Raw genomic sequence first — 27044 nt, 5'->3', positions numbered from 1 at the left:
CCCTTCCACCTGCCTTTGTATCATCCACAAACTTGGCCACAGTTCTGTCATTCAAATCAATGATAACATAGAAAGCTGTCCCAACATAGATCCCTGTGGAACACCACTGGTCATTGGCAGACAACCAGAAAAGGCTCCCTTTATTCCCACTGTTCAACCTCCTACCAATCAGCCAGTGCTCTATTCCTGTTAGTATCTTTCCTGTAATACCAAGGGCTCTTAACTTGTTAAGCAGCCTCATAAGTGGAACCTTGTCAAAAGCCTTCTGAAAATCCGAGTAAACAACATCAACAGAATCCCCCTTGTCTATCCTGCCTGTTACTTCTTCAAAGAATTCTAAAGATTTGCTAGACAAGATTTTCCCTTAAGAAAACCATGTTGAGGAAATCATTTTATGATGTACTTCCAAGTATCCCAAACCACATCCTTAACAATCAACTCCAATACCTTCCCAACCATTGAGGTCTAACTGACCTGTAGTTTCCTCAATTCTGCCTCTCTCCCTTCTTGAAGAGTGGAGTGACATTTGAAATTTTCCATTCCTCTGGAACTATGCTAGAATCCATTGATTCTTGAAAGATTACTACTAATGCCTCCACAATCTCTTCAGCCACCTGCTAGAACCCTGGGTTGGAGGCCATCTGGTCCAGGTGACTTATCAACCTTCAGTCCTTTCAGTTTTCCCAACAGCTTCTCCCTAGGAACGGAAACAACTCCCCAGCACTCTTGAACTACCACCATTCTGCTAGTGTCTTCCACAGTGAAGACTGATTCAGCTTGTCTGCCATTTCTTAGTACCCCATTAGTACCCCTCCAGCATCATTTTCCAGTATTCTGATATCTGCACTTGCCTCTTTTTTACACTTTATTTATCTGTAGAAACTTCTGGAATCCTCTTTAATATAATTGGCTAGCTTACCTTCTAATTCCACCTTTTCCTTTTGTAAGGCGTTTTTAAGATGCTTTCTTTTGCTTTTTAAAAGCTTCCCAATCCTCTAGCTTCCCACCAATTTTTGCTCTATTATATGCCCCCTCTTTGGCTTCTATGTTGGCTATGACTTCTTGTCAGCCATTAGAATATTTCTTGTTCCTTGGAATGTATCTAACCTGCGCCTTCCAAATTGCTCCCATAAACTCCAGCCAATGTGTTCTGCCATCATCCCTGCTAGTGTTTCCTTCCACTCAATTCTGGCCAGCTCCTCTCTTACACCTTTGTAATGTCCTTTACTGCACTGTAATACTGATACATCTACCTTTACCTTTTTCTCAAATTGCAGAGTGAATTCTACAATATTATGAGCACTGACCCTTAAGGGTTCCTCTATCTTGAGCTCTCTAATCAATTCTGGTTCATTGCACAAACCCAATCCAGAATAGCTGATCCCCTAGTGGGCTCTACTACGAGCTTTCCAAAAAGCCATTGCATAGGCATTCTAGAAATTCATCATGAAATTCAACATCAACTTTATTTTCCCATCCTACCTGCATACTGAACTTTCCCATGACTATCATAACATTGCTCTTTTGACGTGCATTTCTATCTCCCATTGTAACTTGTAAACTACACCTTTACTACTGATTTGGGGTCTGAATACAATTCCCATCAGGGTCTTTTTAAGGTTTGCAGTTCCTTAGGGCTATCCACAATGATTCTACACCTTCCAATTCTATGTTACCACTTTCTAAATGATTTGATTTAATTTTTAAACCAACAGATCCACACCACCCCTTTTGCCTACTTGTCTGTCCTTTCAATGCAATGTATATTTTTGGACATTAAGCTCGCAGCTATAATCTTCTGTCAGCCAGGACTCATATATGCCAATCTGTGGCAGTGCTACAAGATCATCTACCTTATTCCATATACTGTGTACATTCAATTATAACAACTTCAGATTCAGATTCAGTTTATTGTTATTTAAAAACCACAAATGCAACGCAGTTAAAAAATGAGACAACGTTCCTCCAGAATGATATCACAAAAACACATGACAAAACAGACTACACCAGAAAATCCACATAACGTTTGGCAATCCCCAATCCAGAGTCTGGAGAGGCTGCTGCAAATTAATATCGTGCTACCATCTTAGCGCGTTCCTCGGAAAGGAGCTCCAATCCCACCAGACAAACAAGACCAAAAGCTAAAGCTACAAGACCTGCACAAAGCCACATTTTTACGACATATAGTTACAACAGTGCAAACAATAGCATAATTGATTAAAAAAACAGACCATGGGCACAGTGAAAATAGTCCAAAGATGTTAAAAGACTATAAGTCTGAAATAAACCACCACGCAGTTTCCACAAGTCCTCAGGGTCCCCGATTGACTCATCATCCCACGCTGGTGTCAATCCTGTATTCACTACCCTTTTTGATTTTGACCTCCTTTTACTTTGAAACTCATCCCGTTGACTGCAATTTTACCCTATCATCAGCCTTGCCTTGCTAGCAGTCTCACTGCACACTGCCTCTATTTTCCAGCTACCTCACCCTCAGCACTATAACTCCAGTTCCCATTCCACTGCCAAATGAATTTAAACCCTCCCAACAATTCTAGCAATGCTGCCCTCAAGGATATGGGTCCCCTCAGATTCAGGTATAACCCACCCATTTTGTACAGGTTGTACCTTCCCCAGAAGAGCTCCCAATGAACTAGAAATCTGAATCCCTGCCCCCTGCACCACTTAAGATAGGTTTATAAAAGATGTCATTCAACAGCTTGTATGCAGAGATGGAGACAGAGAGATAGAGAAAATGGAGAGACATGTCAGAAATGGATTGAATGAATCTAAGAGCAGGGGTGCAAGTTAATGAAATGAAATCGACAAGCTGAGCATGGTGCAGGAAGCAGCACCAATAATGCACAGTTGTCAACACTGCACAGAAAGATTTGGGGAGCACTGCTATGGAATGTTCCAGGAAGCCAATGAAAAGGTGGGCATAGCTGTGGCCCAAGTGGGTGTGTATGTCTACCCCTTGAGTTTGGAGAAAGTGGGAGCTGCAAAAGGAGAAATTGTTGAGGGTGGAGACCAGTTCTGCCAGATGGAGGAGCATGGTCATGGAGGGGAAGGAGTTGGGTGTTTTGTCGAGAAGGAAGCAGAACTTTAAGGACTGCTTCATGGGAATAGATAGAAGCGTATAAGGACTGGACATCCATGGTGAAAATGAAATGGTCAAGGCCAGGGAATTGAACATTGTTAAGGAGATTTAGAACCCATGAAGTGCTGAGAGTGCAGGTGGGAAGGGACTTTATAGTGCCTTTTGAAATGAGATTATACAACCCATTCTGTTGTAACAAATGTGATTTGAGGGGAGTCATTTCATTTTCCAGGAATTAAAGATTTATCTGTTGATACAAACTAAATACCAAAAACTCTCTCTTTGCTACACATAGAAGCTTATAAATACATTACGATCATGTGCAGTCATTCCAATTCTCAGACTCTCCCAAGAAAGAGGAGGATGTTATCCAACATTGGGATGGGTGCCTCAATATCTCTATCAACTCTTCCGTGGATGATCTGTCTAAATGTCATCTCAATCCATTTTCTATGAATTACTCTCTATGTGAATAATGGTTCATGAACATCCCACCTCAGGGTCCGTCCCTATTTCAGAACATTTCTACTGCACACCATTCATGGCCAGAAGGTCTTGTCCAATCTTCGCTATTCCCATGGAAGTCAAATTTCTGTGGAACTTGAATTACCCATGTTCATTAATGTAAACAAAACTTAGAAATTGTTTTAGATCTAAGATGATTACTTCTATTGCCTCTTCAGAGAATACCCATGATAACTGCTGCTCTCATCAGATTTCATCTGTTTCACTTCCCAACCTTTGCCACCGACCAAAGCTATCCTACATTTGAAATCCCCTTTCTCTTTTCCTCCCCAGGCCATATGAGGTTTCCATCTTTTCTCTGCAACCCAAGCCTAAAAGTTTCTCCCTCTCCAACTAGCTTACTGCAATGCTTCTTCAATTAGTTTTCTTCTGTCAGCTATGATCGAATAAGCTTGCTGCTTTCTTCAGACAAAGGGGAATTCAAACTTGAGGTGAGAGAAAAGCTGCACAGACAGAACAGGCCACATCTGAAATTCAATGTCTGAAACTGCTGCAGAGGCAGAAATTCTCAATGTGTGCATCCAGATATCTCTTTTAAAAAAAAGGAACTGCAACCTATAATGCTACAGACTAAAACAGAGAGGGGAAGAGCCCAATAATTCTTCATCAGCTGTCATGGAATCAGTGGGCCGAGAGGAGTCACCTATGGTTTGATGAGAGGGACCTCCAGCACCATCATCTGTGACCACATTCATGGCCTGCTAAATTTCAGACACCTCGAAAGGCTCCCTAAGCTTTTGGCTGATAATTATAAAACCAGGACAAAATAAAATTCAGAATTCTTCATGATGACAAAGCTTTTTTTTTGAAGTAATTTCTTAACAGGGTACGAAGGAACACACACCAATCCTCACAGAGGGATCAGAAGTGGAGAGAGTGAGCAGTTCCTGGGTGTCAAGATCTCTGAGGATCTAACCTGGTCGCAACATATCGATGTAGTTATAAAGCAGGAAAGACAGTAGCTATACTTTATCAGGAGTTTGAAGAGATTTGGTATGTCAACAAGTACTCAAAAATTTCTATAGTTGTACTGTGGAAAACACTCTGACAGGCTGCATCACTGTCTGGAATGGAGGGGAAGCTGCAGAAGGTTGTAAATCTAGTCAGCTCCATCTTGGGCACTAGCCTACAAAGTACCCAAGACATCTTTAGGGAGCAGTGTCTCAGAAAGGCAGCATCTATTATTAAAGACCTCCAGCACCCAGGGTATGCCCTTTTCTCACTGTAGGAGATACAGAAGCCTGAAGGCACACACTCAGCAATTCAGGAGCAGCTTCTTCCCCTCTGCCATCCGATTCCTAAATGGACATTGTATCCATGAACACTACCTCACTTTTTAAAAAAAATATACAGTATTTCTGTTTTTTGCACCTTTAAAAAAATCTAGTCAATATACGCAATAAATTTACATTTATTATTTTTATGTTATTTATTATTTATTATGTTTCTCTCAGCCAGATTATGTATTGCTTTGAACTGCTGCTGCTAAGTTAACAAATTTCATGTCACATGCTGGTGATAATAAACCCGATTCTGATTATGTCACACCAAGCCTGAATCATTGTGTTTAATTGACTTAATTTTCAACCTAGAAGTTTCAAACAACTATTGTAATACCCACACTTCCTTGAGAAAAAGTACCACAACTGTCAATATTGTATTACCCACACCTCCTTGGGAACAAGTAATTGATGAACTAGGCTGGAATCTGACAGATTACCTTTGTGAATTATCTCCATGACGTCTATTGATTTGAGATTGTCGTAAGTGGACACATCAAAGCCCAGATCTCGTAACCTAATAGAAGTGCATAAAGTACATGCCAAGTTACACAACAGTAGCTTTAATGCAGCTTTTTAAAGCCACCCCCCTTTGAATCTGCCAAAATAAATCCACACTAGTTAGCAACAATCACACTGCAAGGAAGATCGCTGCCATTGCACTTGCAAATTTGCAGCCAGAGATTGTGTCTGGACTGCATATTTCACCAGCTGAAAAGTACCAGGTTATCAGGTTTACCTGGTAAAGTTTAAGTTTACCAGTTTACCTTAAGTTTACCAGGTTCTATTTCCTGTTATTTTTTTAACTCACTGAACTCAGTATCCCACTGAATTTGAATTCAATCAATTCCCAACATCTTCCAAATAATCAAACAGAAACGTAATCTGAAGCAAAATTGGCTGGAGAACACAATGGGTTGAGCAGCTCCCTGATACATGACTTTGACCATCCTTTTGCCTCCATGGATGCTGCACAACCTGCTAAGTTCTTTCAGTAGTTTGAAATAAAAGTGTGTTGGGTATTAACATTCAATCATCTAGAAAATCTGCCAGACCAGTAAAAGATACTGTAATATACATTCAGAAGTCACTTTAATAAGTGCAGGAGTGTACCTAATAAATTAGTTACAGGTGTGGATCTGCTGCTGTAGCCCATCCAAGGTTCAACATGTTGTGTGTTCAGAGATGCTCTTTGGCTCACCTCTGTTGTAACACGTGGTTACTCGAGTTACTGTCAGGCCATTCTCCTCTGTCCCCTCTCATTAGCAAGGCATTTTCACGCACAGAACTGACACTCACTGGATTTTTTTTGTATTTCAAACCATTCTCTATAAACTCTAAAGACTGTTATATGTCAAAATCCCAGGAGATCAGCAGTTTCTGAGGTACTCAGATCATCCCACCTGGAACCAACAATCATTTCACAGTTAAAGTCACTCAGATTACATTTCTTCACCATTCTGATGTGTGGTCTGAACAACTGTTGATGCTTTCATACTTTTGAGTTGCTGCCACATGATAGGCTGATTGGATATTTGTATTAAACCCGTCTTGTTTGGATTCTAGATGATGGCCCATTTGATCACAGGGTCAACAAAAAGTATTAATGTCTTTTTTAAATACATCTTTTATGATCACATAACACTGCTGGATATTAAGAACTTAAAAGTATTGTAGGTCTACCCTATCAGGGAGTTGCTTGTTGGTGGAGAAACTGAAGCATCCGGGCAGTGTGGATCGAGCTGCTGTCTGTGTCACAGGAGTCAATGCATGAAGAAGGTGTGTAGTCTTACAGCAATTAATTGCCTTACTTATTTTTCTTGTGATCATAAGGCCCTGTTGGACACGGTTACTGTGAAATGCTACAAGTCTGATTCACTGATTTAATTGGAGGACGGTGGGAGAAGCTGTGTAACCCCAGTTGTAGTGAGGATTAGCCTCAAGCTGCGGTGTCATCCATTTACAGCCGCCCAGGATGGAGGTGTCAAAGACAAGCTATATTGTGTTCATCAGCAGATTTCTGCAATATTTATGGACCAGAACTACTTTTTTTGTGTGACTGTATCTTGCTGATATATGTGCCATACGTGCCTCGTGCTGGGGTGATTATTGGTACTGTCTTGCACCCTGGCCCTGGAGTATTGCAGATTTGTTTGGCTCTTTGCATCATGATTGAATGGCAATTAAACTGTACCTGAATTAACCAGGTGTGCCCAGTAAAATACCACTTAGAAGCAAAAGGAAATAGAGAAAGGAGAAAGATTGCTTTGAGAGGAAGAAAAGATTACAGAAAATGTATTCTTTTTTAAAATATTATAAATTTTTTGGCAAGATTAATCAACTTCAACAGTAGACCCTGCTGTAGACAACCTCACGTTTACACAAGATTAAGTGAGGCTAAACTAGTCACTGTACGATATGCAGTGATTCATGATTCACCGCACACCTTTACAATACAACATTGCAGAACTATTTATAAAATAACATATTCAAATTAAACTTAATATTGTTCCTAACATGTACTATGTTAGTGAAGCAGTACTATGAAGATGTTGGCCAACCTTCTTTCCAGGTTCATTTTGTCAGCATTAGTACCTCCTCTGCTGGGCAAACCCAGATACCAGTAAAAGTGTTCATGATTGAAGATTAAGGCAGTCCCTCGCCTGTGGTGTTTCATGTTGTATTCGAGACTTGGATCCATTTGATCAACACTGCGACAAAGAACACTGGGTCAAACTCCATGAAAGTGATAAAGTGCATTTGATAGCAAGTAAGAAAATTTGTGCTCCAAGAAAAAAACAAGGCAAAGCAGAGAAGTTTAATCAACACTCAGTGACATGAGGCAACAAAAGATTGGAATTAGCTTTTTTTGAAAAATTCACTTAATCTCTTAAGCAAGTTTACCACGTATATTTTGTTTAACACGTATATTTTGAAGTGTACGGAAATATCAACGACAAGTTCCTCAACCATCTCGCCATAGTATAGAAATAATTTTTTATATATAAAAAGAATCAGAGTTGTATAAACACAAAAATTAGCTTTAATCCAACTCACCTATGCTAACGGTGATGTCTGTGGTAATTTCATTTGCTTACATCCCTCCATTCACTTTCTATCCAAGTACTTGTCAAATACCAAATCTAACTGCATCGGACTACACTAGATCCTAGGGTAGCTTCTTCCATATAACCACCATCCTCTGTTCCTCACATCTCCTTTACATTTCTCCCCTCTCATCTTGAAGCAATGCCCATTAATTTCTGACTCCACCATTTGAGGGAAAAGACTCTTTGTGTCTCAATTTTACAAACCTGAAAAGATAACTCCTCAGTCTCCAATGTTCAAATGAGAATAAATGCAGATTATCTGCAGGTCTCCATTCCTGTTTAATCTCTTTTGTACTCTTTTTAATGTTACCACACCCTTTATGATTTGATCCAACAAGTTAGGAACTTTTCTTTGCTCAATTGCAATACTACAGTACCGCCAGAATAATTGGGTAGATAGTTATCCTTGACAAGGTTTTATGACATTAACGATTATTTGAAGACACAAGTTGTATTTCTGAAATACCTTTTGTCTCTGCGCTGAACCTGGTTCTGTGGCTACAGCTAGCTCCTGTTCTGGGTGCAGCATTGAACTGGCTGCAAGGTTGTGAACTCACTTTTGAGGACTCTGTGGTTCATGTTCTGTGGATTATTTTTTGTTTTTTAATTGCCTGCACTTTTTGCCCTTTCTTTTTCACACACTGGATGCATGACTGTCTTTGAGGTGTGGGGTTTGTTGTGAATTCTAATGTGTTTCTTTAATCTTTGGCTGCCTGCAAGAAGATGAATCATGGCGCTGCACGCCAGGGGACACATATGGGTCACATATTTTGAAACTTTGAATAATGGTGTGCACTTAGTGGTCCTATTTATGATGGTGCCAGCGATCAACGCTACCAATGGTGGTGTGCTCAAGATGGATCACAAATCAATTCCTTTCATACCTTTTTATTTGAGAAATGGTTCTGATACTTTAGATCCTTCTAATCTACCTTCTGGCAGTGCGACTTCAGGCCAGCTGCGTGATCTGGTGCTTTGCTGTCTCTGTCAGGGTTCCATAAGGCTGCGACCAAAGCCTGTGGCCAGAGGCCACGAAGTCAGGAGATGCAATGTAAGCACACAATCGACTCCAGCTCTCACCGAGAAGGGTGAGCAAGGTGGGTGAGTTATCAGCCTCTCTCTGCTGCCGCCAGAGTTGTCTGCACGTGGCCGACTCTCACTCGCTGTTTCTGAGGGAAGGTCCTTGAGTCCAAGTGACCCCTCTCTCCCTCGATGCTGTTGGCAGACGGTGCTGTAGCAAGTTTTAATTGACATGGATGGTAGATTCAGACTCTCAGGTTTATGACGTGTTCTAGCTCTGGTCACTAATTTTTTTGTTACTACTTCGGGTGATTTTTGAATGTGACTCTAGCGAACTCCCATACATTGCCACCAAGCTCAGTTCCCCTACCCCAGACCACTTGCTTCTACCATCTACAAGCCTGGCTGTTCAGGTAGGCCTATTGTCTCTGCCTGCTTCTGCCCTTCTTTTTTTTAAATATAATATATTTATTTATTAAATTTTAGAAAATTACAAGGAATAAATGTGATGATAAAAAAAGTGAGAAAAATAATATTGACCCTCCCCCCCTCCCCTTAACCCATATCTAAAGAAAGAAATAAAAAGAGAGAAAGATTGCCTGGATATTGGAGGATCCCCACATGCTCCATGGAGTTCAAAATAATTTAAATATTTATTTTTACTTTCCCCAATTACTTTATAATTTTATCTTCAAAGGACCTATGTATTTAATCCTATCTTTTGTAAGTATGGGAGCCAAATTTTCAAAAATATATCATATTCATTTCTTAGATTGTATGTAATTTTTTCCAAGTGGAATATAACTATGTATTTCATTATTCCAACGATCCATAGTTAAATATAAATCAGATTTCCAAGTAACTGCGATAACTTTTTTGGCTACTGTCAATGCAATTTTTATAAATTTTTTCTGATACTTATTCAATTTAAGTTTCGGTATTGTCCCTTCAATGTCTCCTAATAAAAATAATACTGGACTATGTGGGAGTTGTACTCCAGTAATTTGTTCCAATAAAAGCCTTAGATTTATCCAAAATGGTTGAATTTTTAAAACAAGACCAGGTAGAATGTAAAAAAGTACCAATTTCTTGATTACATCGAAAACATTGGTCAAACATATTTGAATTTAATCGATTTATTTTCTGTGGTGTTATATATAACTGATGTAAAAAATTATATTGTATTAATCTAAGTCGAACATTTATTGTATTTCTCATACTATCAGAACATAATCTTGACCAGTTTTTTCCATCAATTTTAACATTCAAATCAGATTCCCATTTTTGTCTTGATTTCTGAATTCCTGATTTAATTAAATCAATTAATTAATTTTGAATCAAATTATATACAAGATATAAATTTTTAAATTTTTCCTTTTTGAATTAATATTTCTATTTCACTAGATTTTGGCATCAACATTGTTTGTCCCAGCTTTTCTCATAAATAAGCCTTTAATTGAAAATAACAGAAAAGAGTGTTATGTGATATTTGATATTTATATTTTAATTGATCAAACGACATCAATATACCTCCTTCAAAACAATCACCTATATATTTAATCCCCTTTTGGAACCAATTACGTAAAAGTTTATTATCTATTGTAAAAGGAATAAGCCTATTTTGAATTAAAGTACTTTTTGTTTGCTAATAAAGATTTCCTTATCTCATCGTCCATTTTTACCTTATTCCATGAATCAATCAAGTGTCTTAATATAGGAGATTCTTTTTTTTCCTTTATCCATTTGGATTCCCATTTATATATAATATCTTCTGGTATGTTTTCTCCTATCTTATCTAATTCTATTCTAATCTTCATCAAATAATGACGCTATAAATCTAAGTTGATTTGCTTTATAATAATTCTTAAAATTTGGAAGTTGTAACGCTCCTAAATCAAATTTACATGTCAATTTTTCAATGATATGCTTGACATCTTTCTTTTCCAAAGAAATTTCCTTACATATTTATTCAGTTCTTGAAAAAACTTGAGTTAATTGTATTGGTAAAGTTTGAAATAAATATTGCAATCTAGGAAATATATTCATTTTTACAGCATTAACTCTAACTACTAATGTTATTGGTAACATCATCCATTTATCAAGATCCTTTTTTTTAATAATGGCAAATAATTTTGTTTATATACATTTTTTATATCATTATCAACTCTAATACCTAAATATTTTATCCTGTTTATTGACCATCAAAATTGAGTTACTAATTGACATGATTATAATTTCCTTTAGTAAGGGGTAAAATTTCACTTTTATCCCAATTTACTTTATACCCTGATACTTTCCCATATTCTTCCAATCTAAAAGATAGTCTTTGCAAAGATTGCAAAGGGTTTGTTAAATAAATCAAAACATCAGCAAATAAATTAATCTTATATTCTTCTTGATTAACTCTAAAGCCCCCAATGTCTGAATCTGTTCTAATTAATTCAGCTAATGGTTCTATTGCCAATACAAATAAAGCAGGTGATAATGGGCAGCCTTGTCCAGTTGATCTTGTTAAGCAAAATGGTGTTGAAATCTGACCATTTGTAACTACTTTAGCTTGAGGATTAGTATTTAAGGTTTTAATCCATTGTATAAAAGATTTTCCTAACTCATATTTTTCCAATACCTTAAATAAAAAATCCCATTCCAATCTATCAAATGCTTTTTCTGTATCCAAAGCAACTGCCACACTCATTTCCTCTCTTTTTTTGTGCCAAATGAATTATACTAAGTAACTGGGTTATATTATCCATTGATTGTTTTAATAAAACCTGTTTGATCCATATGTATTAATTTTGGTAAATATTTAGATATTCTATTAGATAAAATTTTTGCTATTATTTTATAATCTGTATTCAACAAAGAAATAGGCCTATATGATGTTGGTTTTAAAGGATCTCTATCTTTTTTTGACAATACAGTTATGATCGCTGTTAAAAAAGATTGTGGGAGTTTATGCATTCTTTCCATTTGGTATATTAATTCCATAAAAGGAGGAATTAATAAATATTTAAATTTTTTATAAAATTCAGGAGGAAAACCATCTTCTCCTGGGGATTTATTATTCTGAAGTGATCCTAATGCTTCTTCAACCTCTTTTAATGTAAAGGGCATATCTAATCCTTTCTGTTCTTCCAAATTTAATTTTGGAAGGGTTATTTGTGATAAAAAAAATATCTATCTAAGCTATCTTATTTTGTGATTCTGATTGATATAGTTCAGTATAACATTTTTTTAAAAGTCTCATTAATTTCTAAAGGTTTATAAGTAACCTTATTTACACTTGTTCTAATTGCATTTATTGTTTTAGAAGCCTGTTCTGTTTTCAACTGCTAAGCAAGAATTTTATGTGATCTTTCACCTAATTTGTAATATTTCTGTTTAGATCTCATAATTACTTTTTCTGTATGATATGTCTGGAGTGTATTATATTGTAGTTTTTTTATTAACAAGTTGTCTTCATTTTTCTTCTGTCATATATCTTTGAGATTCTTTTTCTAACTTTATGATATCTTTTTCCAACTGATCTATTTCTGCCATGTATTCCTTCTTAATTTTAGATGTATAACTTATAATCTGACCCCTTACATATGCTTTCATCACTTCCCATAATACAATTTTATCCTCAAATGAACGTAAATCTGTATCCAAAAATAATTGAATCTGTTTTTTCATAAGATCACAAAAATCTTGACGTTTTAATAAAATTGAATTAAATCTCCATCTATAAATCCATTCCTCCTTATCCATCATTATCATTGTCATTATCAAGGGGGAATGATCTGACAGTATTCTTGCTTTATATTCCACACTTTTCACTCTAACTTGAATATTTTTTGATAATAAAAAAAAATCAATCCTTGAGTAAGTTTTATGTCTATTTGAATAAAATGAATAATCTCTTGGATTAATTTTCCTCCATATATCAATCAGGTTTAAATCTTTCATTAATGATAATGTTAGTTTTATTACTTTTGATTTTATAGCAAGTTTAGTTGACCTATCCAAAACTGGATCTAAACAAAAATTAAAATCTCCACCTATTAATATTTTATCATGTGCATCAGCCAAGTTCAAAAAAACTTCTTGTATGAATTTTGCATCATTTTCATTTGGTGCATAAATGTTCATAAAAGTCCATAATTCTGAAAAAAATTGACAATGTATAATCACATATCTCCCCCCAGAATCAATTATTACATTTTGTATTTTAATTGGTAAAGATTTATTAACCAAAATTGCAATTCCTCTCGATTTTGAATTAAGTGAAGCTGCAATGACATTTCCAACTCAATCCCTCTTTAGTTTCTTATGTTCTGTTTCTGTTAAATGTGTTCCTTGTAAAAAAGCTATATCTCCTTTAATTTTCTTAATATATGTTAAAACTCTTTTTCTTTTCACAGGTCCATTAATTCCATTAACATTAAAACTTAAAAAATTAAGTAAATTAATCATTCATAATATCTTGGGAACTCTTTAAAATTCTCCATGTTGCTATGAGTTTCTCCCCAACCATCCAGGCAAAAAAAAAAAAGAAAAATAAAAGAAAGATAACTAACATATAAGAAAAAAAACAAAGTACCCCCCCCCCCACTAATGTTGCGAATAAAAAGAACACAACATTACCCCCACCCCATTTTACGGGTCATGGCAATCGCCATGATTGTACATGTGAAACTCGCAGCCATCGATCAGGAACTCTTCCAGCTCCCCCGCAAAAAAAAAGAAAATATATTAGTGAAGAAAAGAAAATAATTAATGTCTCTACTTCCAATTAATACTCCTGAACTATTTTTTTTACATAAATGTCAGTCAAGTCCAACCTTGTTTCAATCTTCATCATTAGTCCATTTCATTTCTATAATTCTTTACTTCTCTTCATGGACATCAGGTAGTTCTTGTACAAATTTCTCCGCTTTCCGATAGTCAACGAAAAATCTTCTTTCTTCGTTATCCAGGAAAATTATCAATTTTGCTGGATAGCTCAATAAAAACTTATAGCCCTTTTCCCATAAAGGTTTTTTCACTGGATTAAATTCCTTCCGCCTCTTCAGAAGATTGTAACTTATGTCTGGATAAAAAAAAACTCTTTTCCCTCCTATTATCAATGGCCCATTTCTCTTTTTAGCACCTTGAATAGCTGCTTTCAAGATCATTTCTTTATCTTAGTACCTTAAACATTTTATCAAAATTGATCTTGGACTTTGATCTTGTTGAGGTCTTGGTCTTAAAGCTCTGTGTGCTCTTTCAATTTCAATTACTTGGCTTCCTTCTTTCATTTCCAACATTTTCGGAATCCATTCTTGAAAGAATTTTATTGGATTTTCTCCCTCTGTACCTTCCATAAGACCAACAATTTTGATATTATTTCGTCTACCAGAATTTTCAAGCGCATCTATTTTTTTCCAACAGCCGTTTTCTTTCTATTGTCCAGGCAAGATTATTATCTTCTATCTTATCTATTCTTTCAGTGTTTTCTTCCACTTTTACTTCCATCTCTTTAACTTTATTATCCATCTTCATTTGTTTTTCCACCACTTTATCGAGTTTATTCTGCATCCTTCTTATAGCTTTTAATGAATTCATACTATATATCAGGATATCTTTTACGTCTCCTTTAATCTCTTCCTTCTTCCTCTGAATTTCCCAAAGAGTCTGATTCCACTTCCAATTCACTTCCGGTTCCACTTCCAGCCGTAGCTAGGATTTGTAGTTTTGTTAATATCTGTTTAGGTATACTTCCACGCATGCGTTGTTCTTGCCGTTTCTTCTTAGAGAACGCCGACATTGCTGCAACTTCCTGTCCCGCATCATCAGAAATGCCATGCACTTCGCCGGGAGGAGATCCAACTTGAGTCCGAGGCTTTGCTGGGACGGTTAGGCCTTTTTCCCCACCGATTTGCGCAGTCTTCGAAGGAGGAGCTTTCTTCTGTTTCGGTTTAGGAGCCATATCAAAAGATAATCCTGAGTTACTTATAAATAGTTTCTAGTAGATATTTGTTAACTCTTCTTCATATAAACCCTATTTCATTACTTTTTACGAGGGAGCTGGATTCCCAACGTCTCGACCCTATGTCATCACGTGACGCCCCCCGGGACCTGCTTCTGCCCTTCTGAACTCGTTCCTCACACCAGCTCCATTTTATCCCCCTTGGTTCAGGCCAGCCTGCTGATAATGAACACTGAGCTGAACTGTATTGAAAGATGCCTTTTGTGTTTTGTATTCTTTGTTTTTTTTTCCCACTGCTGTATGTATTTTTTTGCTGGGGGATGGGTTTGTTGTTTGATGCTTTTCTTTGGGTGGGTTGGTTCCATGGTTCTTCTTGTGTCATGCCTGACTGTGAGGAAGACAAATTTCAGGGTTGTATACTGCATACAAAATTTGATAAATAAGTGTACCTTGAACTTTGACTTGTCTTTTAAAAGATCCTATTGTATCTGCCTCCACCACCGTTGCTGGCAGCCACGCACTCAACACTTTGCGTAAAAAACTTACGCCTGACATCCCCTCTGTACCTACTTCCAAGCACCTTAAAACTGAGCTCTCTCATATTAGCCATTTCAGCCCTGGGAAAAAGCTTCTGACTATCCACATGATCAATGCCTCTCATTATCTTGTACACCTCTATCAGGTCACCTCTCATCCTCTGCTGCTCCAAGGAGAAAAGGCCGAGTTCACTAAACCTATTCTCATAAGGCATGCTCCCCAATCCAGGCAACATCCTTGTAAATCTCCTCTGCACCCTTTCTATAGTTTCCACATCCTTCCTGCAGTGAGGTGACCAGAACTCAGCACAGTACTCCAAGTGGGGTGTGACCAGGGACCTATAGAGCTGCAAGATTATCTCTCGGCTCCTAAACTCAACCCCACCATTGATGAAGGTCAATGCACCGTATGCCTCCTTAACCACAGAGTCAACCTGCACAGAACCTTTGAGTGTCCTATGTACTCGGACCCCAAGGTCCCTCTGATCCTCCACACTGCCTAGAGTTTTACCATCAATGCTATATTCTGCCATCATATTTGACCTACCAAAATAAACCACCTCACATTTATCTGGTTTGAAATCCATCTGCCACTTCTCAGCCCACTTTTGCACCTGATCGATATCCTGCTGTAACCTCTGACAGCCCTCCACAATATCCACAACACCCCCAACCTTTGTGTCATCAGCAAATTTACTAACCCATCCCTCCACTTTCTCGTCTGAGTCATTTATAAAAACCACGAATAGAAGGGGTCCCAGAACAGATCCCTGAGGCACACCACTGGTCACAGACCTCCATGCAGAATATGACCTGTCTACAACCACTCTTTGGCTTCTGTGAACAAGCCAATTCTGGATCCACAAAGCAAGGTTCCATTGGATCCCATGACTCCTTACTTTCTCAATAAGCCTTGCATGGGGTACCTTGTCAAATGCTTTGCTGAAATCCATATACACTACATCTACTGCTCTACCTTCATCAACATGTTTAGTCACATCCTCAAAAAATTCAATCAGACTCATAAGGCACAACCTGGCAGTTTGGTAACAGGGACAGATTCACTTTCCACTCAACAATGGCAGAAGTCTAGGTGGAGGATGTACCCAATATCAAGAAATTGGAAAGGTCAAATTCACCAGATTAATCCCAAATAGTAATAAAAATCCTACAAGTCTTCATAATGGATTTGTCACATTGCCATCAAAGAGTAACTTAAAATGGCTAATTAAATATAAACATTGGAATACACATCATTAAAATAATTATAATTAAATCCATCTCATACCTTTGAAAAATTCTTGGATAGTCAACTTCAGTGGTACCTGAAAAAGAAAAGTATTTAAATCAGCACGGATTCGTCTTTCCTTTTTTTTAATCTTTACTAATTGTTGAGTTCTTCTGCTCTGATTTGAAGATACTGAAGCAGTCAAGACACCAAAAATCTGCAGCTCTTTACTTCAACCTCTGTGTCAGATTTTCTCTTGTTAGACATCGTTATTTCCTGACACCTCTAAGGCACAATGTTACTTGCCATCTATTAGCCCAGATCCTGACATTATCCATGACCTGCTGCATTTGGATTTAACTCTGGAGTTCAGCTCTTTCATCCTCACTTAGACAATGTCTTAATGTTCAAAAAACAGTCAAAGTCCATAGATTGCACAATTATCTCACAAGCCATTCGATAAGTATATGAGGAGCAAGAGGGTAGCTAGGGAAATAATTGATCCCCCAAGGAACTAAAAGTGTGGAGACAGAGGACATAGGTAAGATGTTAAATGGATGTACAAAAAAGCTGGATGAACTCAGCAGGTCGGGCAGCATCTGTTGAAAGGAGCAGTCAACATTTCGGGTCGAGACTCTTTGTCAGGACTAAAGAAGGAGGGGGCAGGGGCCCTATAAAGAAGGTGGGGAGGGGGAGGGTGTAAAAGGATGCTCCAAGGATGAGGCTTTCTGTTCCAGGACATCTCAAATGTCCTCTTTCTTTAAGAACCATGGTTTCCCTTCTGCTGTCATCAATGATGCCCTCACCCGCATCTCCTCCATTTCCTGCACTTCATCCCTCACCCCATCCTCCCGTCACCACAACAGGGACCGTGTCCCCCTTGTCCTCACCTCCCGATCCAGCATATTATCCTCCGCAACTTCTGCCACCTTCAACAGGACCCCACCACTAAGGACATCTTTCCCTCTCTATCCCTCTCTGCTTTTCGCAGGGACCGTTCCCTCTGCGACTCCTTGGTCCACACGTCCCTCCCCACAGATCACTCACCTGGTAAGACCTGCAAGCGTAAGTGCTACACCTGTCCCTACTCCTCTCTTACCACCATTCAGGGCCCCAAACAGTCCTTCCAGGTGAGGCAACACTTCACTTGTGAGTCTGTTGGGGTAATCTATTGCATCCAGTGCTCCCGGTGCGGCCTCCTCTACATCGGGGAGACCCGATGCAGATTGGGGGACCGCTTCACCACAACAGATTGTTGTCTGCCACAAATGACAGGATCTCCCGTTTGCCACTCACTTCAACTCTCCTTCACATTCCCATTCGGATATGTCTATACATGGCCTCCTCTACTGCCATGATGAGGCAAAACAGGTTGGAGGAACAACATCTCATACACCGTCTGGGTAGTCTCCAGCCCCTTGGTATGAACATCGAATTCTCCAACTTCCGGTAATTCCCTCCCTCTCCCTTCCTCCATCCCACCTTCACTCTGTCTCCTCTTCTAGCTGCCTATCACCTCTCTCATGATTCTGCCTTCTTCTACTATCCATAGTGCTTTCCCCTTAGATTCGTTCTTCACCTCTCCTGACTGTCCCCTCCCCCACCCCTTGATCTTCCCACTGATTGGTTTTCCACCCTCCCCCCAACTTCTTTATAGGACCCCTGCCCCCCTTCTTTAGGCTTGACGAAGGTCTCGACCCGAAACATTGACTGCTCCTTTCAACAGATGCTGCTCGACCTGCTGAGTTCATCCAGCTTTTTTGTACATCTTGATTTGACCACAGCATCTGCAGTGTATTTTATGTTAAATGGATGCTGCTTGTTTATAAGAGAAGAGGCATAGCATGCTCAGAGACGAACATGCTGCAGCATGTCAGTATTAAGGGAGCTCAGATGTTATTTACCCTGAAATACAGTAGAAACTAGCTGAGATCTATCCCAGAATGCAATGGAAAAGGATATTGCTGGGCCCCAACAGATACCTTTGTTAGACATGGGTGATGTACTAGAAGATTGGCAGACAGCTAATACTGTTCCTTTATTTAAGAAGGGCAGCAGGGCTTTAGCAGGGCACCAGAAAATTATAGGTTGGTGAAAACTGTAAGCTAGTGATAGGGAACCTATTGGAGGAAGTTCCAAGGGACAGGATTTGTGTACATTTGGAAAGGCTGAAATTGATTAGGGACTTGAAGGAAAAAACCTGCAACACTGATTGATTCTTCTGAGGAGGTAAAGGGTTGATGGCGGTGTGGTAAATATTGTCTATCTGGGCTTTAGTAGGGGACTGAGGACTTCAGTCATGGGGAGAGATTTAGTGAACTGATTTGATTCCTGCATGGTGAAAAGGCTGAAGAAAATAAGATCATAGATAGGGGAGATAACAACAATCGTTTTCCCATGGTAAACAGAATAAAAAAAAAGGCAGCATAAGTTTAAAAGGTGCAGGGAAGGTGCTTTAAAGGGGATGTGAAGGGCATTTTTCCTTCCTCAGAGTGCAGTTAATATATGGAACATGCTGCCAGAGGAGACTGGAATCAGATACAATTACTACATTTAAGTGATCTAGAGACAGGCACTTAAATAAGAAAGGCAGGTGTGGATATGGTCCCAATGGGGAAAGGCAGGTGTGGATATGGTCCCAATGGGGAAAGGCAGGTGTGCATCTGGCCCCAATAGGAGCAATGGACCAAATAGACTCAATGGGGAGACACAGCACCTCCTGCAGCTATTACCAACTGTTTGGAGGGATACACCCATGATGCATTGGGCAGAATCCACTACTCTCTGCAGCTTTTTACAATCTGCACATTCAATGTGTTGTACCTGACCATGATGGACCCAGTCAGGACACTCTCCACAATACATTTGTAGAAGTTAGAGTGTTTCTTTGTTAAGTGTGACAGCCCAACCTCATTATCTCCTTAGAAAGTAAAGACACAGGCAGGTTCCCTTAGGATTGCATCTATTTGCTGGGCCCAGGACATGTCATTTGATATGTTAATGCCCAAGAATTTAAAGCTCTGGAATCTCTCCACTGCCTATCCCCTGATGTAGACTGGTAAATTTAACTTACATACAATTAAAAATTAAATAATTTGCTCTCTGTCTTGTCTATGCCTGTCATTAGCTTTTAGCTTTCTCTGCTCCATGGAAAAGAAAGTCAAAGTATCCCTATCTCCTCACCCATTCCCAGGCAACATCCAGCTCCTTCTCTACAGGGAAGGAGGAGGGGAACCAGAGGGAGGTGATGGGTAGAATGAAAAGAGAAAGGGGGAGGGGAAGAAGTTAGAGAAATCAGTGCTCGTGCCATCAGATCAGATCATACCATCATGTTACCCAAGCAGAACATGCAGTGTTGCTCCTCCAACCAGAGTTTGGCCTCACCAGACAGTAGAGATAGCCAAACGGATAGAGAAGTCGAATAGAGAACTGGAAATCAAAATGAAATGGGTAGGCACTGGGAGAGATCCTACCTTTTGTGGTGGACAAAGCGAAGGTGCTTGATAAAGCAATTCCCCAACTGATGTAGAGAAGGCCACACTAGAGCACTGGATACAACAGATGACCCCAAAAGGTTCATCTGATTTATCACTGCACTGGATTTGTATGCTCGGGTCTCTGGAGTAAAACTGGAATTGATCTCAACATAGAAATGGGCTTTTTGGCGCATCATTCCACACTGACCCTTTTGTCTATCCTCACTAATCCCACTACAACTGTATCCTTTTTATGCCCGGCCTAATGAAAAGTTTTTAAACATGCTAATTGTATCTAACTCCACAATGTACATTGGCAGTGGTTCAGATATTAACAACTCTTGAAAAAAAAAACACATGGCCCCAAGACCCCTTTTAGAACAGCTACCTCTCACATTAAAGCTTGTTTTTGATATCCTTACTGTAAGAAAATAAAGTGTTTGGCTGTCTACCCTATCTTTGACTCATAAAATCATATACACTTCTTTGTGGTCACTCCTCAAGGAGGCACAAGCCCACCTACCCAATCTCTTCCCACCGAAGCAATATCCTGATGAATTTCCTCTGCATTCTTTCCAATGCCATCACAACTCTTCTTGTAGTGTGCCAACACTATTCCATCCTCCACTTCTTTGTCCATGCTACAAATCTGTCAAAATCCTGTAGCGTAGCCTCTCTACTTCCTCAAAATGATCTGCCCCTCCACCTATCTTCACATCATCTGCAAATATTACAACCAAGCCATCAATTCCATCATCCAAATCATTGACATATAACGTAAAAAGAATTGGTTTGGAAACTAATGGCATTGTGATCACTAGATCCAAACTGCTTCCCAACAGAAACCTCAGTCACCTGCTCTGTCTCATCCCCTCATGGCAGATCCAGTATCACACGTTCTCTCATTGGAACTTGAATGTACAGATTAAGGGAATTTTCTTGAACACAATGAGAAATTCATCTAGTCCCTTTACAGTATGGGTGCCGCAGTCAGTGTGGGAAGTTAAAATCACCTACTGTAACAACCTCATGTTCCTTGCAATAGTCTGTGATCTCTACAAATTTGTTCCACTAAATCAGACTGATGTGTGGTCTGTAATTTAGCCCCATTAACATGCTCATACCTTTCTTAACACTCAGTTCAACCCATAATGCCTCAGCAGACGAGTTCTCCAGTCTGTCCTGACTGAGCACTGCCGTGACATCTCCCTTGACTAGTAACAGCAACTCCCCCCCCTTAATCCTTTCCACTCTGTCGTGCCTAACACAACAGAAACCCAGAATATTGAGCTGCCAGTGCTGCCCCTCCTGCAACCAAGTCTCACTACAGACAGACAGGCAGACATACTTTATTGATCCTGAGGGAAATTGGGTTTTGTTACAGTCGCACCAACCAAGAATAATGTAGAAATATAGCACTATAAAACCATAAATAATTAAATAATAATAAATAAATTATGCCAAGTGGAAATAAGTCCAGGACCAGCCTATTGGCTCAGGGTGTCTGACACTCCGAGGGAGGAGTTGTAAGGTTTGATGACCACAGGTAGGAATGACTTCCTATGACGCTCAGTGTTGCATCTCGGTGGAATGAGTCTCTGGCTGAACGTACTCCTGTGACTAACCAGTACATTATGGCATGGATGGGAGACATTGTCCAAGATGGCATGCAACTTGGACAGCATCCTCTTTACAGACACCACCGTCAGAGAGTCCAGTTCCACTAATGGCTACAACATCATAATTTCACGTGTTGATCCACGCCCTGAACTCATCTGCCTTTCCATTACATCTTGAATTGAAACAAGTACAGCTCAGGACATTAGTCCCACCGTGTTCAAACTTTTGATTCCTGACTTTGTCTGAAGACATAACAATATCTCCCTCCACAATCTGTTCTGGCACTCTGGTTCCCATCCTCTGCAACTCTTGTTTCTGCAGGCCCAATCAGCGGCAGGAGCAGAACATCCCAGATAAAATTAAAGTGACAGTGATCTACAGAGACAAAACACAGCAGCTGAATCTCTATATAGGGAAGGGAAGAGGAAGATAGTAGTGACAGGGGACTCTATAGTTAGGGTGTCAGACAGGCGATTCTGTGGACTCAGGAAAGAAACTCGGATGGTAGTTTGCCTCCCAGGTGCCAGGGTCAGAGATGTTTCAGATCGCATCCATGATATCCTGCAGTGGGAGGGAGAACAGCCAGAGGTCGTGGTACATATTGGTACCAATGACATAGATAGGAAAAGGGAAGGGGTCCTGAAAAAAGGCTACAGGGAGTTAGGGAAGAATTTGAGAAGCAGGACCACAAAGGTAGTAATCTCAGGATTACTGTCTGAGCCACGCAACAGTGAGAATAGGAATAGAGTGAGGTGGAGGATAAATACATGGCTGAGGGATTGGAGCAGGGGGCAGGGATTCAGATTTCTGGATCACTGGGACCTCTTTCGGGGCAAGTGTGACCTGTACAAAAAGGACGGGTTGCACTTGAATCCAGGGGAACCAATATCCTGGTGGGGAGGTTTGCTAAGGCTACTGGGGAGAGTTTAAACTAGAATTGTTGAGAGGTAGGAACCAAACTGAAGAGACTGGGGAAGAGGAGGTAGGATCACAAATAGAAAATGCTTGTAGACAGTGCAAGAGGGAGGATAGGCAGGTGATAGAGAAGGGATGTGCTCAGACCAAAGGTTTGAGATGTGTCTATTTTAACGCAAGGAGTATTGTGAACAAAATGGATGAGCTTAGAGCGTGGATCAGTACTTGTAGATATGACGTGGTAGCCATTACGGAGACTTGGATGGCTCAGGGACAGGAATGGTTAATTCAAGTGCCGGGTTTTAGATGTTTCAGAAAGGACAGGGAGGGAGGCAAAAGAGGTGGGGGCATGGCACTGTTGATCACAGATAGTGTCGCGGCTGCAGAAAAGGTGGTCGCCATGGAGGGATTGTCTACGGAGTCTCTGTAGGTGGAACAGGAAGGGGTCAATAACTTTACTGGGCGTTTTTTATAGGCTGCCTAATAGTAACAGGGATAGAGAAGAGCAGATAGGGAAACAGATCCTGGAAAGGTGTTTTAATAACAGAGTTGTCATGAAGGGGGATTTTAATTTCCCAAGTATCAACTGGCACCTCCCAAGAGCAAGGGGTTTAGATGAGATGAAATTTGTTAGGTGTGTTCAGGAAGGTTTCTTGACACAGCATGTAGATAAGCCTATAAGGAATACTTGATTTGATATTGGGAAATGAACCTGGTCAGGTGTCGGATCACTCAGTGGGAGAGCATTTTGGAGATAGTTATCATAATTCTATCTCCTTTACAATAGCACTGGAGTGAGATAGGAACAGACAAGTTAGAAAAGTGTTTAATTGGAGTCAGGGGAATTATGAGGCTAACAGGCAGGAAATTGGAGGCTTAAATTGAAAACAGATGTTCTCAGGGAAAAGTATGGAAAAAATGTGGCAAGTATTCAGGGAATATTTGTGTAGAGTTCAGTATAGGTACATTCCAATGAGACAGGGTTATGGTAGGGTACCGGAACCATGGTGTACAAAGGCTGTAATAAATCCAGTCAAGAAGAAAAGAAAAGCTGACAAAAATTTCAGAGAGCTAAGTAATGCTAGAGATCTAGAAGATTATAAGGCTATTAGGAAGGAGCTTAAGAAGGAAACTAGGAGAGCCAGAAGGGCTTGGCGGTCAGAATTAAGGAAAACCCCAATGCATTCTACAAGTACATGAAGAGCAAGAGGATAAGTCATGAAAGAATAGGACCTACCAAGTGTGACAGTGGGAAAGTTTTTACTCAGAGAGTGGTGAGTGCGTGGAATGGGCTGCCAGCAATAGAGGTGGAGGCGGATACAATAGGGGCTTTTAAGAGACTTTTAGATAGGTACATGGAGCTTAGTAAAACAGAGGGCTATCGGTAAGCCTCGTAATTTCTAAGGTAGGGACATGTTCAGCACAACTTTGTGGGCCGTTGGGCCTGTAGTGTGCTGTAGGTTTTCTATGTACTGAAAAATGGACAACCACCGTTGCTGGGACATGAATGGCTCAGGAACATCCAGTTGGATTGGCACACCATCAAGGCACTAGATGTGTCAGCAAAGGCAGGCAGCAAGGCTCCATCTGAGAGACTGTCACAAATACTTGCTGACTCGGAGGAAGTGTTATTGAAAGGAATAGGAACACTTCAGGGCATGAAGGCAAAGATTGAGGTTGAGGAAAATGCATGTCCAAAATTTCACAAAGCCAGACCAGTGCCATATGCAATCCATCCTACAGTAGGGGCAGAACTGAAAAATCTGGAGCAGACTGGGGTCCTTTCAAAGGTGGATTGGAGTGAATGGGCCACGTCCATTGTTCCAGTGATGAAGAAAACCTCTAGCACAAAACCAGGAAAACCAAGCAGGGTGTGCATACGTGGAGACTTTAAAGTGACTGTTAACCCAGTTCTCCACACAGTACAGTATCCTCTACCTCATATTGAGGACATCTTTGCTTCGCTGTCAGGAGGGGAACATTTCACAAAAATCGATTTGGCCCAGGCTGATCTCCAAATGGAAATCGATGATGCATCCAAGAAATACCTGACAATAAGTACACACAAAGGACTTTACCAGTACAACAGGTTGGTGTTTGGGATAGCATCAGCTCCTGCAACCGGGCAAAGGGCAATGGACCAGGTCCTGTAGGGGATTCCAGGGACTCAGTGTTACCTGGATGACATCATTGTCACCGGCAAAGATGACGACGAACACCTTTCTAACCTTGAACATGTGCTCACCAGGTTACAAGAACCTGAGGTCCCGCTTGGATCTTCTCAAACCAGATGTACAGTGGAATGTGGAGAACAGACAGTTTAACCACTTGAATGCTGAGTCAACACAGAGCTTCAGTGTGGTACAGTCAGTTCTTGCACGTGATTACCAGACTAAAAAGTGGCAGCTGGGCACAATTTCCATCATAGGCCACTGATGGACAGTGAAGGTGCGAGAGAATGGATGGAGACATCGTGTGGACCAAATCCTGGATGTTCAGGTGACAAACACAACAACATGTTGCGCGGACTCCCCTGACATAGAAGCAAACACTCCTGATGTAACCACATCAGCCTCATCTACAGATAAGCCTGTCATCAGGGACCTATACCTGTGGAGACTCATGCCCCAAAGAAAACATTTCAGGTCAGACGTTACCCAGAGAGGTGGAGAAGGCCTCTGCAGAGACTTCTAAATGGGTCTTAGACCAAAAGTTTTTTTTAAAAAAGTGTAAAAGGCAGCTTTTTATAATTTGATATTATTAAGTTACTTTGTTATAATTTGTAAACAAATGGTAGGCGTTTTTATGTTAAGGGTAAACATATTTGTTTAGCATAGTGCTCCAGTAAAAAAAGAAAAATACTGTTGATACACTAATAAAATAAAAGGGGAAGAGTGTACCGTATAGCCTACATTATAATATGGGACTACTTTATATATTAGTAACACGTCGTTGCATGCGCTATTAGGCGTGTATTGATCTGCGTGTCAAGTTTGGACTCTACCAGTAAAGAGCCACGAAACTTTGTTCCCAACTCCAGTGATTTTACAGTATTAATAACATAGTTGTGTAACCAGGTCACATACACAACAGATGTTTATGGTATTAGGTTGGAGGCTATGTAGAGGTGTTACTGCTCCAACTTGAGAGTGGGCACATCATGGCTGTAGAGGAGTCAACAGACTGACAGGTCGAATTGAAAAAGGGACATTGCTATCACAATTGGTGTCTCAGATTTCTCACACCTGTAACATTTGTTCTCGATTAGAGTTACGGCCGTAATGACCAAGCACAGTCCTGGTTACATTGAGACGCATAATGGAGAGTGCTGCGAGCTGTAATTGTGGTGAACTACCTATAACTGTCTGGACATGCCCCTCTGCTGACTGCTCCTGTGGCTCCTCCCACAGACCCCTGTATAAAGGCGATTGGAGGCACTGCTCCCCCCTCAGTCTCCAGGATGTTGTGTGGTGGTCTCTTGCTGCTAACCATAGTCTCCTGCAGCTAATAAAAGCCTATCCTTCGCCTCCTGTCTCCGAGAGCAATTGATGGTGCATCAGTAATGTCCATTAGGATGCAAAATAATACTCAAGTCAGAATGGTGCAAGACTTAGAGCAGTATCTGAAGATCCTCCTTTATCTATCTAATTAGGGGCAGATAACGTTACTCAACCTTCGCCTACTAATGCGCCTTGCTGCCGCGGAGAAAATGATGTCTCCATGAGTATTAGCAAGGTTGTTTCGTTTAATGCAACAAAAAAAAACAGGTTAACAGGAACTCAGCCGGTTAAACAGCATCTGTGAAGGCAAAGGAACGGTGAACCCCGCAAGAGGTAGCTGTAAACATTCAATCACATTCACGGCTGAGTAACTGGCCCGTGTCACGGACAATGCTGTCACTAGTGTCTGACAACGACTCCCCTCCACCTTACCTCTGGCCGTATCTGCCATGATTGCAACACAGGACTGGAAGACGTTAGCGACAGCGCTCAATCCTTTCCTCCCAAACTCTCCGGTATGGCCTCGTCCTTTGTCTTGCGGAACAGAACTTCCTGGATGCCCCACCTGCTGCCGTCCCGGCGCTGATTGGCCCGCAGGCTGTCAGTCACTGGCCGCTGCGCTGCTCGGAGTCTGCAGTGTGACCCAGAACTTGCAGAATCCCAGTTGTATTTTCGACCCGCTCCTTCTGTGCACGTCGTCAGCACGCAAGTTACGCTGAACCCATACCAATCCTGTCGAACTGCGGCGGTTCAGGCACCAAACTACGGTATATCTTGTTGTTCC

At 40.2% G+C, this 27044-nt stretch overlaps 1 protein-coding gene across 1 annotated transcript in view; it reads right to left on the bottom strand.

Moving 5' to 3' along the window:
• LOC132391521 (caspase-6-like) overlaps window positions 1-26844 on the bottom strand; it is a 36051-nt gene extending 9207 nt beyond the window's left edge. Inside the window, exons 1-4 of the mRNA XM_059964816.1 lie at window positions 26693-26844; window positions 16810-16846; window positions 7467-7616; window positions 5346-5422 (exon numbers count right to left, since the gene is read on the bottom strand). Of these exons, the coding sequence (XP_059820799.1) occupies window positions 5346-5422; window positions 7467-7616; window positions 16810-16846; window positions 26693-26711 (283 nt within the window). The 5' untranslated portion in view covers window positions 26712-26844. The remainder of the gene's footprint in view (window positions 1-5345; window positions 5423-7466; window positions 7617-16809; window positions 16847-26692) is intronic.
• Between the last annotated feature and the right edge of the window lie 200 nt (window positions 26845-27044).

The sequence above is a fragment of the Hypanus sabinus genome, chromosome 3, assembly GCF_030144855.1.
Source record: "Hypanus sabinus isolate sHypSab1 chromosome 3, sHypSab1.hap1, whole genome shotgun sequence".
NCBI lineage: Eukaryota > Metazoa > Chordata > Chondrichthyes > Myliobatiformes > Dasyatidae > Hypanus > Hypanus sabinus.
The sequence above is the reverse complement of the archived record's forward strand: the minus strand, read 5'-3'. Positions and strand labels throughout refer to the sequence as shown.